General features: G+C 51.9%; 5 protein-coding genes across 5 annotated transcripts; 4 read left to right on the forward strand and 1 right to left on the reverse strand.

Annotated features, from left to right (window-relative positions):
* Positions 1-4: 4 nt before the first annotated feature.
* On the forward strand, positions 5-991 carry MIND_00763200 (uncharacterized protein; the record flags this gene model as incomplete). Its single annotated transcript, XM_037364327.1, has 5 exons — positions 5-239; positions 290-427; positions 486-607; positions 661-759; positions 809-991. 5 exons carry the CDS (start codon positions 5-7, stop codon positions 989-991), a joined length of 777 nt encoding a protein of 258 aa, XP_037219971.1.
* Positions 992-1,371: 380 nt separating this feature from the next.
* On the forward strand, positions 1,372-3,056 carry MIND_00763300 (Retinol dehydrogenase 13; the record flags this gene model as incomplete). The annotated part of the gene is made up of 6 exons (XM_037364328.1): positions 1,372-1,893; positions 1,944-2,311; positions 2,368-2,421; positions 2,471-2,509; positions 2,557-2,662; positions 2,718-3,056. The coding sequence occupies 6 exons, from the start codon at positions 1,372-1,374 to the stop codon at positions 3,054-3,056; spliced, it is 1,428 nt and encodes a 475-aa protein (XP_037219972.1).
* A 648-nt stretch (positions 3,057-3,704) lies between these two features.
* On the forward strand, positions 3,705-5,979 carry MIND_00763400 (uncharacterized protein; the record flags this gene model as incomplete). Its single annotated transcript, XM_037364329.1, has 4 exons — positions 3,705-5,089; positions 5,141-5,649; positions 5,702-5,863; positions 5,915-5,979. The coding sequence occupies 4 exons, from the start codon at positions 3,705-3,707 to the stop codon at positions 5,977-5,979; spliced, it is 2,121 nt and encodes a 706-aa protein (XP_037219973.1).
* Positions 5,980-6,493: 514 nt separating this feature from the next.
* On the reverse strand, positions 6,494-7,753 carry MIND_00763500 (Integral membrane protein; the record flags this gene model as incomplete). Its single annotated transcript, XM_037364330.1, has 6 exons — positions 6,494-6,649; positions 6,701-6,979; positions 7,026-7,096; positions 7,141-7,414; positions 7,472-7,633; positions 7,682-7,753. The coding sequence occupies 6 exons, from the start codon at positions 7,751-7,753 to the stop codon at positions 6,494-6,496; spliced, it is 1,014 nt and encodes a 337-aa protein (XP_037219974.1).
* A 761-nt stretch (positions 7,754-8,514) lies between these two features.
* MIND_00763600 (FAD-binding-3 domain-containing protein) lies at positions 8,515-10,550 on the forward strand (the record flags this gene model as incomplete). The annotated part of the gene is made up of 14 exons (XM_037364331.1): positions 8,515-8,709; positions 8,765-8,865; positions 8,911-8,936; positions 8,980-9,062; positions 9,110-9,265; positions 9,311-9,399; positions 9,452-9,524; positions 9,580-9,627; positions 9,677-9,828; positions 9,880-9,908; positions 9,954-10,006; positions 10,059-10,088; positions 10,143-10,445; positions 10,503-10,550. The coding sequence occupies 14 exons, from the start codon at positions 8,515-8,517 to the stop codon at positions 10,548-10,550; spliced, it is 1,386 nt and encodes a 461-aa protein (XP_037219975.1).
* Positions 10,551-10,765: the final 215 nt, after the last annotated feature.

Consider the following 10,765-nt stretch of genomic DNA (forward strand, 5'->3'; position numbering starts at 1 on the left):
TGCCATGCCTGAAGCCCCGTATACTCCCCTTTACGAGTCTGAGGAGGCCAAGCTACTCGCTGACCCAGAAGAACTACAGCCAGTCCGGTTTCAACATGTGCTCGACCAGACGTCCACTCGGCGACAACTCCAACTGAAGCTTTTGCTTATCGCATCTCTTTTATTCAACTTAATCTGCGTTGGGCTTTTCTTTGCGTGGCGGGGGTCTCAGCGTGCAGCTCCAACTGGCGTCATTTACTGTACGAGGTTCAATGAAATGTTTCCCTCTGTTATCTTACATTCTTTTTAGCTCCTGCCCAATCCGCTATCGAATATAAGCTAGTTCAGTTCACCAAGGGCTTTGACCTCGATCGTCCGGGAGGCATTCCAATATACGACGAAGAGCCTTCTGATGAAGGAGATGCAGCGTGGGAAGAGCTCTACGCCAGTAAGTCCTGGCTTGCTCTTTGCACGAAAGCGATGTTGAAGCGAATATTAATCATCAGGGCCCGAGATCCGTGTGCCCAAGTCGGAAGCGAGGAAAATGTACAATGCGACGTTCCCAATCGAGAACGATCCAGGCTACTACTTCCTGTCCCTGGAGGTCTTCCACCAGCTTCACTGTCTGGTGCGTGTCCATTAGATGAGGAGTCTGTAACTAAAGCATTAATCAATGGACAGGACAAAATTCGTCATCAACTTAATCCAGAACGAGGCTATGAAATGCTCCCCGCCGACCATATCCGCCACTGCTTCGGTGCTATTCGACAGGCGCTTATGGTACGCGACCCCCCCTTTTATCATCTGTCGACTAACTCGTTTCAATCAGTGCTATGGTGATGTGACACCGGTGGTGTTCCAATGGTCAGAGGTCTTCAAGCAAGTTGTTCAGAGGGATGATATTACGCATGAGTGTCGTGATTACAGTAAGATCAGGGCGTGGGCAGACGAGCATCAGAGGGTCGGGCCTGAACCTGACTTCACAGTGTATGTCGATCCAGACTTGGATTGAGTTGAGTCCGCTATCGGGCCTTGATGTCCAAATGCCTGACAAGTTATAACACTGCTCAACTACTTGTGTTTTCTCCGACTTGGAAAGCGAAGTGTCAAGCGATCTTATATTTGCGGACCTTTCTCTGACAGGTAAGTCTTCGATACAACAAAACTGCAGAAGATAAGATAGGATGGATCTAGATAAGATAAGCTGTTCGGTTGTTGCACGTGAAAGTTCCTATTTTGTCGCCTTGTGCAGATCTTGCGCGGAAACCACCACATCGTCGCTTGTGTCTCTTTTTGTGACTACGAGGATGGAGGACCTCATAACCATGACGCGGGTCTCCGTCTTTGGGTCCAGCAACCGCGGTGGCCTCCCCCTTTGAACCGGCCCGTGACATGCCGTCGTTGGCAGGCAAAGTTATTCTCGTCACTGGTGGGGCAAACGGGCTGGGCCGCGAAGCCGTGCTCGAGTTCGCACGGCACGACGCAGAGAAGGTCTATATTCTGGACTTACCCAGGCCAGATCACGGTCAAGGCTTGATTGAAGAGCTGTACGAGTTGGTGCCGAATGCGATTGGAAAGCTGCGGTTTGTTGGCGTCGATCTGGGCTCATTTGACTCGGTGAGGAGGGCTGTGGCGCGCTTCAGCGACATGGAGGAGCGGCTGGACGTTTGCCTGCTGAATGCGGGGGTTATGCCTGTCAAGCCAGGAACGACGAATGAAGGGCTTGAGTTGGCATTCGGAATCAACTATGTTGGCCATTGTTTGCTCTCAAAGTTGCTCATGCCGCTTCTCACAAGGACAGCGGAGCTGCCTGCGACAGATGTGAGGCTGGTGTTCGTTTCGAGCGAGGGCCACAAGATGAATCCGAAGGGAGGGATTGCCTTTGACAAGCTGAAGACCAATGGTCAAGACATGGTGAGTGTGTGCGCTGAGTTCTTGCTCGCAACGCTGATCACTTTCGACAGAAATATTATCACCGCTACGGACAGAGCAAACTGGCAATCAACCTTTACATGCGTGAACTTGCTGCTCAACACCCGCAAATCAAGATCGTCGCAGTGCACCCGGGGCGGCTTAATCAGACAAGACTGACGGACCAGTTGGCGAAGGACACGTTGCTTGTGTGGATATCGCAGCCGCTCAGTCCATTGGTGACGGTGTCGCCGATAGTGGGTGTGAAGAACTGTCTTTGGGCGACGACTGCTGAGGGAGTGGTCACTGGGAAGTATTATGAGCCTGTTGGGGTGCCAGATCGAGAGTCGGCGCTATGCAGGGACGATGGATTGGCCAGAAGATTGAGAGAGTGGACCAAAGAGGTGTTAGGTAATGATATGTAATTATTCTAAGCTGACTTCAAGCCTCCATTTGTTCAATTCAGAATTGTTTCAGTTCCGGCATTGAGCACGGATCAGAAATATTAAAGCGCCGCTCGAAGTGGCAACTGTATATGATGTGACACCCGTTAATTTTTACTCCCCACATCAAGACCCAGCGGACGAAGACTTTGTTTTTCTATAAATCTATCTCCCAAGTGCGTTTTGCGCTCTTATTGCTGGACGGGCGACTGACTAGAGGCAGAATGTCTGACGCTGGAGATGATATCGTTGTCGACGCCCCGGTTGAGGAGGTCGAAGTTGCCCAGGAAGCTCCCAAGGGCAAGCTCTCAGTAGAGGAGGCTCTTCAAGTGTGTTATTCTTCATTTCTCTCACCGATTCTTGCTTACTTCTCTCTCTCTATAGCAAGTTCTGAAGAACGCGCTTGTCCACGACGGTCTTGCTCGTGGACTCCGTGAATGTGCCAAAGCACTCGACAAGCGACAGGCGCATCTGTGTGTTCTTGTTGAGACCAACACCGAGGCTGCCTACATCAAGCTTATCGAAGCTCTTTGCGCTGAGCACAAAATCAACCTCATCAAGGTTGGCGACGCGAAGGTGCTCGGAACCTGGGCTGGTCTCTGCAAAATCGATCGCGAGGGTGTCGCACGCAAGATCGTTGGCTGCAGCTGTGTCGTCGTAAAGGAATACGGTGTTGAAAGCGAGGGCCTACATGTCCTCCTCGACTACTTCAAGAACCGATAAAAAACAATCGAAAACTGTGAGTTATCGTCCTGCCTTGTTTCCCTTCTTGTGGGATGTACAAACAGTCTCCCTCGACTGAGGATCCGTCCTCCGACGAAAACCACGTATCCGGAATCATTATATACGCTGTCTGACCTTTTTCTTTTTTCTTCTGTCCTTTTTCCAGTAGTTGACGCTTCCGAATAGGTGACACATGTTGTGGATGTACTATTGCCTGCAACGTGTGCTATGTAGTAGTAATCGACTTGCTGCTATCTCGTCCTTCGAAAGAGTGCTGTTGAAAGTATCTTCAATGACCCCCCGCTGTCCTCTTTCCCTCCGCCTGATGACGCGTTCTTGTCGTCTGAATCTTTCGACCTTTGCTACCTACCTATCGTGGTTAATTTATCTTTTTTATCTACGACCTCCTAGCGTTCCGTTTGCTGTGAGGATTGACATGCACTGTCCCCTGTCATGTCTATATGAGCGCAATCTAGGGATGGCGAAAGAGGGTTGGGGTCAATTGACGTGCGCAATGCGAAAAAGATGGAAGGCGGCATAAATGAGCCGTGGTCACGCGTTTGCAAGCCCTTTCCTTTCGTCCTCCGTCAATAATGGCCTCCGAGCCAGCCTCTCCCCCGCTCGCCTCCTGGCGGTGAGTCGCGCCAAATGCTGCCGCTCTCTCCCACCCAGGCCACTCCTTTCCTTCCCTCCGACATGCCCGCCACGACCCCCACCCGCAACTCTTCTTTCGTCTCCTCACCACTCAACCCGACACCTAGCCCTGCCCCATTCCGCTCAGTGTCGCGAGGTAGCAGCATGAACATTCCTGGGCCAAGTCGACTGCCCTCCGACGAGTCCACAATTGGCCTTCACCCCAACTCTGGCCCTTACCCCTTTGCGCGGGAAAGCCAATACGGTGGAGGATCGATACGAGGCAGTATGATACTCTATCGTCTCGCTGACGAGCCTGACAGAGGGAGCACAATACTGGCCCCACCACGGGCCCTGGGAAGCGGAAACCGAGATAGTGTTGCCTCGTTCGCTTCGCAAGCGTCACTGCCCAGCGATTCCAAATATCCTTCGGGTTTCAACACAACTCGTGGTTTGGTACCTTACGCTTACGATCCCGCCCTTGACGAGCTCGACCCACCAGACGACGAAGACTTCCTCCATGATCCGTCTTACAAGGGGGGTAAGAATGGCTACCAGGGGCCGTCAAATTTCAGGCGCCGACGCTTCTTCCCCTGGCGCGGGATAGCGAACATCAGTATGCTCCTTCTCGTCATCGGCGCCATTCTCGCCCTCTTCATAACCTATCCGGTGGTCTCGTTCTTTCGCGAAGAACCTGTGATCTCGTTGATTGACGGCAACATACGGGTGAACAAGACCGGTCAAGTCGCGGTGTTGCCGAATTTACCAACACTCATTGACCCCGCAACTCCGAACGACGCGCTCTCACGGAAGGGTTTTGATGGGAAAAGCTATTCGTTGGTGTTCAGCGACGAGTTCAACACTGATGGAAGGACATTCTACCCGGGCGACGATCCATATTGGGAGGCCGTGGATTTGTGGTATGGAAATACGAACGACCTCGAATGGTATGACCCCTCCCAAGTCGTCACCCGCGATGGGAACCTTGTCATCACCATGGACTCTGCGGACAGCACACAGTCGGGGCAGAGTGTTGGTTCAACTGCGCCATTTACCATTGCGGAAAACCACAACCTACAGTACAGGAGTGGGATGGTCCAGTCGTGGAACAAGTTCTGCTTCACAAGAGGGTATATCGAGGTCGCCGTTGTGCTTCCTGGGCCGAATGCCAACACCAAGGGTTATTGGCCTGGTGTTTGGACGATGGGAAACCTTGCAAGACCGGGATACACTGCGACCACTGACGGAACATGGCCCTACACTTACTCGTCGTGTGATGTTGGGACTTTCCCGAATCAGACATTGGCGGATGGGTCGGGACCGGCTGCTGCTTTGAAGACCGAGGCGGGCAGCGCCAAGTATAACAACGAGTTGAGTTGGCTGAGCGGACAGAAACTTTCGTATGTCATATTCTCTGCGCCTTGGCGATGGAGCTGATAATATAATTGCAGTGCTTGTTCGTGCCCTGGGTCAGACCACCCTGGTCCAGACGTCACTGTCGGTCGTGGCGCGCCGGAAATCGATATCTTCGAAGCTGAGGTCAACAAGACCAACTCTATCGGCCAAGTCGTGTCCCAGTCAGCTCAGTTCGCGCCGTTTACCCATGACTACAACTATCTGACGCAAACAACCGACCAATGGAATATCTTCAACACTGGCATCTCCCGGCCAAACGGTTACAAGGGCAGCGCGGTACAACAGGCTGTTTCTGGATTGACGAATGTACCGGGTGAGGGCTTCCAGGGGAGCGGGAAGAAGTTCATCAAGTATGGATTCGAGTATTGGAGTGACCCGAAGGATCCATCGAGTGGGTTTATCACATGGCAAGTGGATGGGACGCCAAGTATTCGGATGGGTGCAGGTGCGGTTGGACCAGACCAAGGTTCTGGTGGAAGTGGAGTTGGTCAGCGGTTGATTCCTGTCGAGCCGATGTCGATTATCTTGAATTTGGGTATATCCAGTGCGTGTCTTTTTGTTCTCTTCTTGAGCTTGCTGATAAGGAAACATTGTAGAAAACTGGGAAACGCCGGACTTGTCGACGATGGTATTCCCGGCTGAAATGCTGATCGACTATGTGCGCGTGTATCAACGCGATGGTGAGATGAACGTCGGGTGTGACCCCAAGGACTATCCGACCATGGATTACATCAGGAACCATCTGCCAGCGTATTCAAGTGGGTCTCATTCGTGTTTTGCTTTCCTCTTGGCTGAATCGTGATCTGCAGATGCGAATACGACGACATGGGCTTGGGAGAAACCCAAAAATTCTCTCTACCATGGCACGTGCTAATGATGAATCAATGACCGCCCGTCCTGCTCATCTGACGACTCCATACGACGACCTCAGCATGGTGTATAGATGCCTTGCCCTCCCTCCCTCCTCCTCCTCCTACATTACCCTTGGTCGTAATACCCTTGGCCTCTATCTTATTCCATCACTTTTGCTGGCATTGCATCCACGTCACAATGGTACCTCGGTATCTTATTTGCCGCCGCGCCCGCTTCGTTCATCCCGCTCGCTTTCTACTTTTCTATCACGGACACTCGGCACGGACTGTGTTTGGATTTCTTTCTCCATTACTAGTACTTATATCTCATGTTTCTTTCTGATGTACGTTTTACGCTTACGCTCTCCCGTTAGTCTTTGGGTAGCTAGACGACGAAGCCAATGGAATAGGCAATCACAAAAACATTGGATAACAAACCTGAGTTGTAGGTGGAGAACAAGTATAAGGTGCTAGAGTCGTAAATGTTGCGTCGCATGTTGCATTAGATCATTAGTGATCATTAATTAAGTTCGGCGTCTAGCGCGAGGAAGAGGGGGAAGGAGAAGGAGAAAGAAACAGTGATTCCCAAATCGGTTTCGCAGCTTGTAAGCTTAGCGGACCCGGGGGGAGGAGGGCAAGTGGGTCAACGACCGGCGTAAAGAGCGGAAGCATGTGGGCAGTGATCAGCCACATCTGTGAACAGGCTCAGTTGCGGAGCGGAAATGGAAGCGGGAGAGAACAGACGTTGTACCACCAGTACGCCTTGCCGTCGAGCTTCTCGCGGTGGATGTCGTCGCGAGCGGCGATGTTCTTGACGAAACGCATGCTCGTGACGCTGGCGAGCGCTGCGAGGAGAGCGATAACCGGGGGTGGTGGGAGCCAGAGGGCGGCCAAGGCGGTCGTCCAGAGGATGATTGATGCGGAGAGCGACCAGCGGGCGAGGGCGGGCGGGAGCAGCATCGGGAGGGTGACGCGGCCAATGGCGGCGTCCCCCGAGAGATCGCGGAAGTCTTGGGCATGGCCCTACAACTGGTTTAACCCGAGTAGAAGGTGGAGGTAAATAACGGACTGTCGTGACATGGAGGAGAAAGCTACACGTGATGGCGACGATGGAGGTTACGGAGAGTGCATTTCCGTGATCTAACGCGTCGTTAAATGGACCCTCGACGCGTCTAGTAACATACCAAAGATGGATGTCGTGCCCCAGCAATACACTGCGTACCCGATAGCCCCGAGGAATGACTTGAAGAACCAGTGACGGGACATCTGGAGCTCGTTGTAGCATACGATTGCGATCATATAGATGGTGCTGCAGAGCAAGAGGCCGTGATATACGCTCCAGACAACCGAGAGGATGCCGACGAGGATGTAGAGTCGCTGGGCCCAGAAAACAGTTAGGCGACCGGCGGCGATGGGGCGGTCTGGTTTCGAGAGGCGGTCTTCTTCCAATCCTGTAATCTAGAGCAAAAGTGAAGTAGCAGGGTCGGAACTCGGATTAGATGATCAAAGACTAACTTGGTTCTTGATCTGCGTCAAGATATCAGAGAGAGGTTCGGGCAGAGGCCGATCGAGGGTTGAACGAACCTCGAATGTCAGTAGGTGAAGCTCGAGCCAGGCGAAGCCCATGATAAACGAGTAGATGTCGGTGGGGCCAGCGAGAACCATAGCAACCGCGAGCTTCAGTGCATCAGAATAAGTACGAACGCGAGTGGGGGAAAGGCGAACCGAAGGACCCAGAATCGGTATGACGTCGGACTTGCTGAACAGGAGTAGGGTCTTGAGGAAATGTACAGGCATCGCGAAGAAGGGAAAGAAAGAAGAAGTGGAAAATATACAAGAGACAGGCAAAGAACTGACCTGGAACTGGAAGACGCATCACGCAAAGTCTGTGGCGATAAATAGTGCAGTCAGGGTAGCCTTAGCCTGAGATCCCGCCGCCTCGCAGCGAACAGACAACTGTTGGACACAGCGCTTGTTTTGGGAAATTTCCAAGTTGACGCTTTCGGTGCGGGATCCGAGGGCATACCCGGACGTCAGGATTGTTCAGGGTAAGCAAAAGACAGCGCGAACACTGCACCCGATACGCCGGCTGAGACTAATCGAGGTCGTGACCATGTCACGTATCACGCGTTCGACTTTTCTTGGTGCGGCTTTTTCCAGTCGTGTTGCCACCTCTTGCTGACGTCTTCATCCAGCAGATAGAATTTAGGGTGTTAATTTACCTGCGGCGCTTGATTCAGATATCTTGTAGCCTCGCTGGCTCTGTTTCACCACTCGTTGACAGCATGAACTTGGTGGACTTGAACGTTTGAACTTGAAAAGCATCGAAAGACCAAAGGCTGGTATCTTACAAGTTGAGCATTTTAAAAGTTCCGAGTCCGTGTTCTGATAAACGCTGTCTTCTTTCAGATAACCTCACCTGCGGAAATGCGAATCAAGAACCATGTCTGCCTGACTAGCGAAGGGGTCTGAGCTCGAAGGGGGGCTCTCAAAATGAAGGGATAATTGTACTGCCGTGATGAAGCTGGGCGAAGGAAACCCACTTCTTTGCGTTCTTTATGTCACCCCATCTCTCTTTCTTTCCCTTCAACAGGATCGCGATGCCATCGAGCAAACCTGAGGGCCAGCAGGCGTCATGCATTCTCAAGTTTGTCGTCGTGGGCGGGGGAATTACGGGCCTTGCGACCGCGTATTCGCTCCGTACCGCCGGCCACGATGTTGTGGTTGTGGAGAAGCGAAACCTTACGCAGCCGGTAAGTTAATGGCTCGTGCTGATTGTGGTAAAACAAAGGACTGACGCGCTCTCAGACGCAAGGGAGCATCCGCTGCCCGCCTAACATGACGCGGGTCCTCTCTCGATGGCCAGGCATGGACAGCTTCTTGTTCAATTCTGCGTCCGAAGTCTCTGGGTACGTGACCCCGTATCGTTTGAATTGTCCTGAGGCTTATACTAGCATCACCAGCCTGTCGTTCCGTATCGGTATGTCTTGGTATCAACTATTATCATCGCTCATAATGGATAGGCGAGACATCAGAAACGGTCGGGTCCATGAAATTCTACCACGAAATCATGGAACAGCTCGGCGCAGACTTCTTGGTGCTGCAGGTATGTCCATAAACAGTGCGCTCTTCAACTTGATCATATCATTATAGCACAATGACCTGCAGCGAGAAATCTTATCGCTTTGCATTGCGTCTGGAGTCGAAATGGTTTGCGGGACTGTCGTTGACGTGGTGGTCCCAGAAGACGCAGGCGATTTCTCGGTCAATATTGTCTTGGAGGATGGAGGAATCATCCATGGAAATATTGTGCGCATTCAGTTTTACCTGATAGTGCCAGCTAACACCACCAAGGCCATTGGGGCTGACGGTCACAATAGTCTTCTGCGCTCGTTCGTCACGGCGGAAGAGTCTTTCGCGAACGACACAAGGATTGTTACGGGGTATTCCAACCGCTTGAAACTGCCACTCGCTGTTGGACTTACTTATGACCAGAGTTGACATCGCCATTCCGACAAAAGCCCTGCTCGAACATGAGCATCTTGCATCTCTCTGCGAGGAACAACAGGTTTGTCTCCGTTCTCGGTCTCCGTTCTCTCTGCTGATGTTGATGCTCCGTCCAGTTTACGATCTGGATGGGTTCCGGGTCCAGCATTACCGCGGTACTCGATGTAGGACGGGTTTTCTCTCTTTTCGACCGTCATTGACACTCGGCTACAGAAAAGCTGTGAATTCATGAATCTGGGGATCTGCACTCCCATGCCGATCGAAAACGAACGGCCGCTCGCTGATGGGCAAGACCTCAATGCCATATCCGACGACTGGAGCGAAACATCACAACTTCCCATTGACATATCGGCTTACGATCCAAGGTGAGTTTGGTCCCGGGACTGTCCTTCTAAATAACCTTGACTCGTTTATAGACTTCATGCAGCAATCCAACTGCGGACAAGTATGCGGTTAACGAAGCAACGCGTCCTGAGTCAAGAGGATGCAGTCAACCCCGACGGGACTGTCATACTCGTTGGTGATGCTGCTCATTCAGTCCTGGTAAGTCCATCGTGTTTTCGCCCTTCAGTTCCTATTAATATGCTATGTGCAGATCCATGGAAGCCACAACACGTCAATGGGGGTGAGCTCTATCTTGCTTCTCAACAACTTCTCAATCAATCTAAACTATACTCAGATCGAAGATGCCGTTACCTTGGGCGCGCTGTTCTCTCACCTCCAGAACCGCAAAGAAATCGCCGTTTTCCTTGAAACATACGAAGAGCTGCGCCAGAACCGCGTCCAGGCAGCGGGCGAGTCAGAGTACCAGTCGCTGCTGATGATCTGTCTTCCTCCTGGACCCGAGCGCGATGGGCGCGACGAGACGCTGAAGCTGACTAAAGACCGCGAGTTTGAAGATTTCGACAACTGTGACCCGGAGTCGGATGTGTTGGTGCAGACATGGGAGCAGTACCTGATGTTGTTCAACTACGATGCGAAGGCAAGTTGCACCATATCGTCTCTCTATCTGACATTGCATGCTAATGCAGAGCTGCAGGAGGCTGTGGATGATTGGTGGTCGATGTGGTCGTTCACGATGCAGTAAATGAACGCGCAACTGACTGGAGTGTGTGGTGCAAAAGGAAGTTACCATGTATATATAATCATATCTGACTTGTATCCGTAGTACAGCGGGAATTGCTTGAATGTCACAACACGTGTCTGTGACCACTCGCGTTTTCTTCTTAAGCCATCTAACCTTGCCTTCTGGCAAGGTCCTCCATATTAAACATAGGTAAACAACTGTAACAGCCCGATGAT

The sequence above is a fragment of the Mycena indigotica genome (assembly GCF_014461135.1).
Source record: "Mycena indigotica strain 171206Taipei chromosome Unknown Mind.scaff0006, whole genome shotgun sequence".
NCBI classification, from domain to species: Eukaryota; Fungi; Basidiomycota; class Agaricomycetes; order Agaricales; family Mycenaceae; genus Mycena; species Mycena indigotica.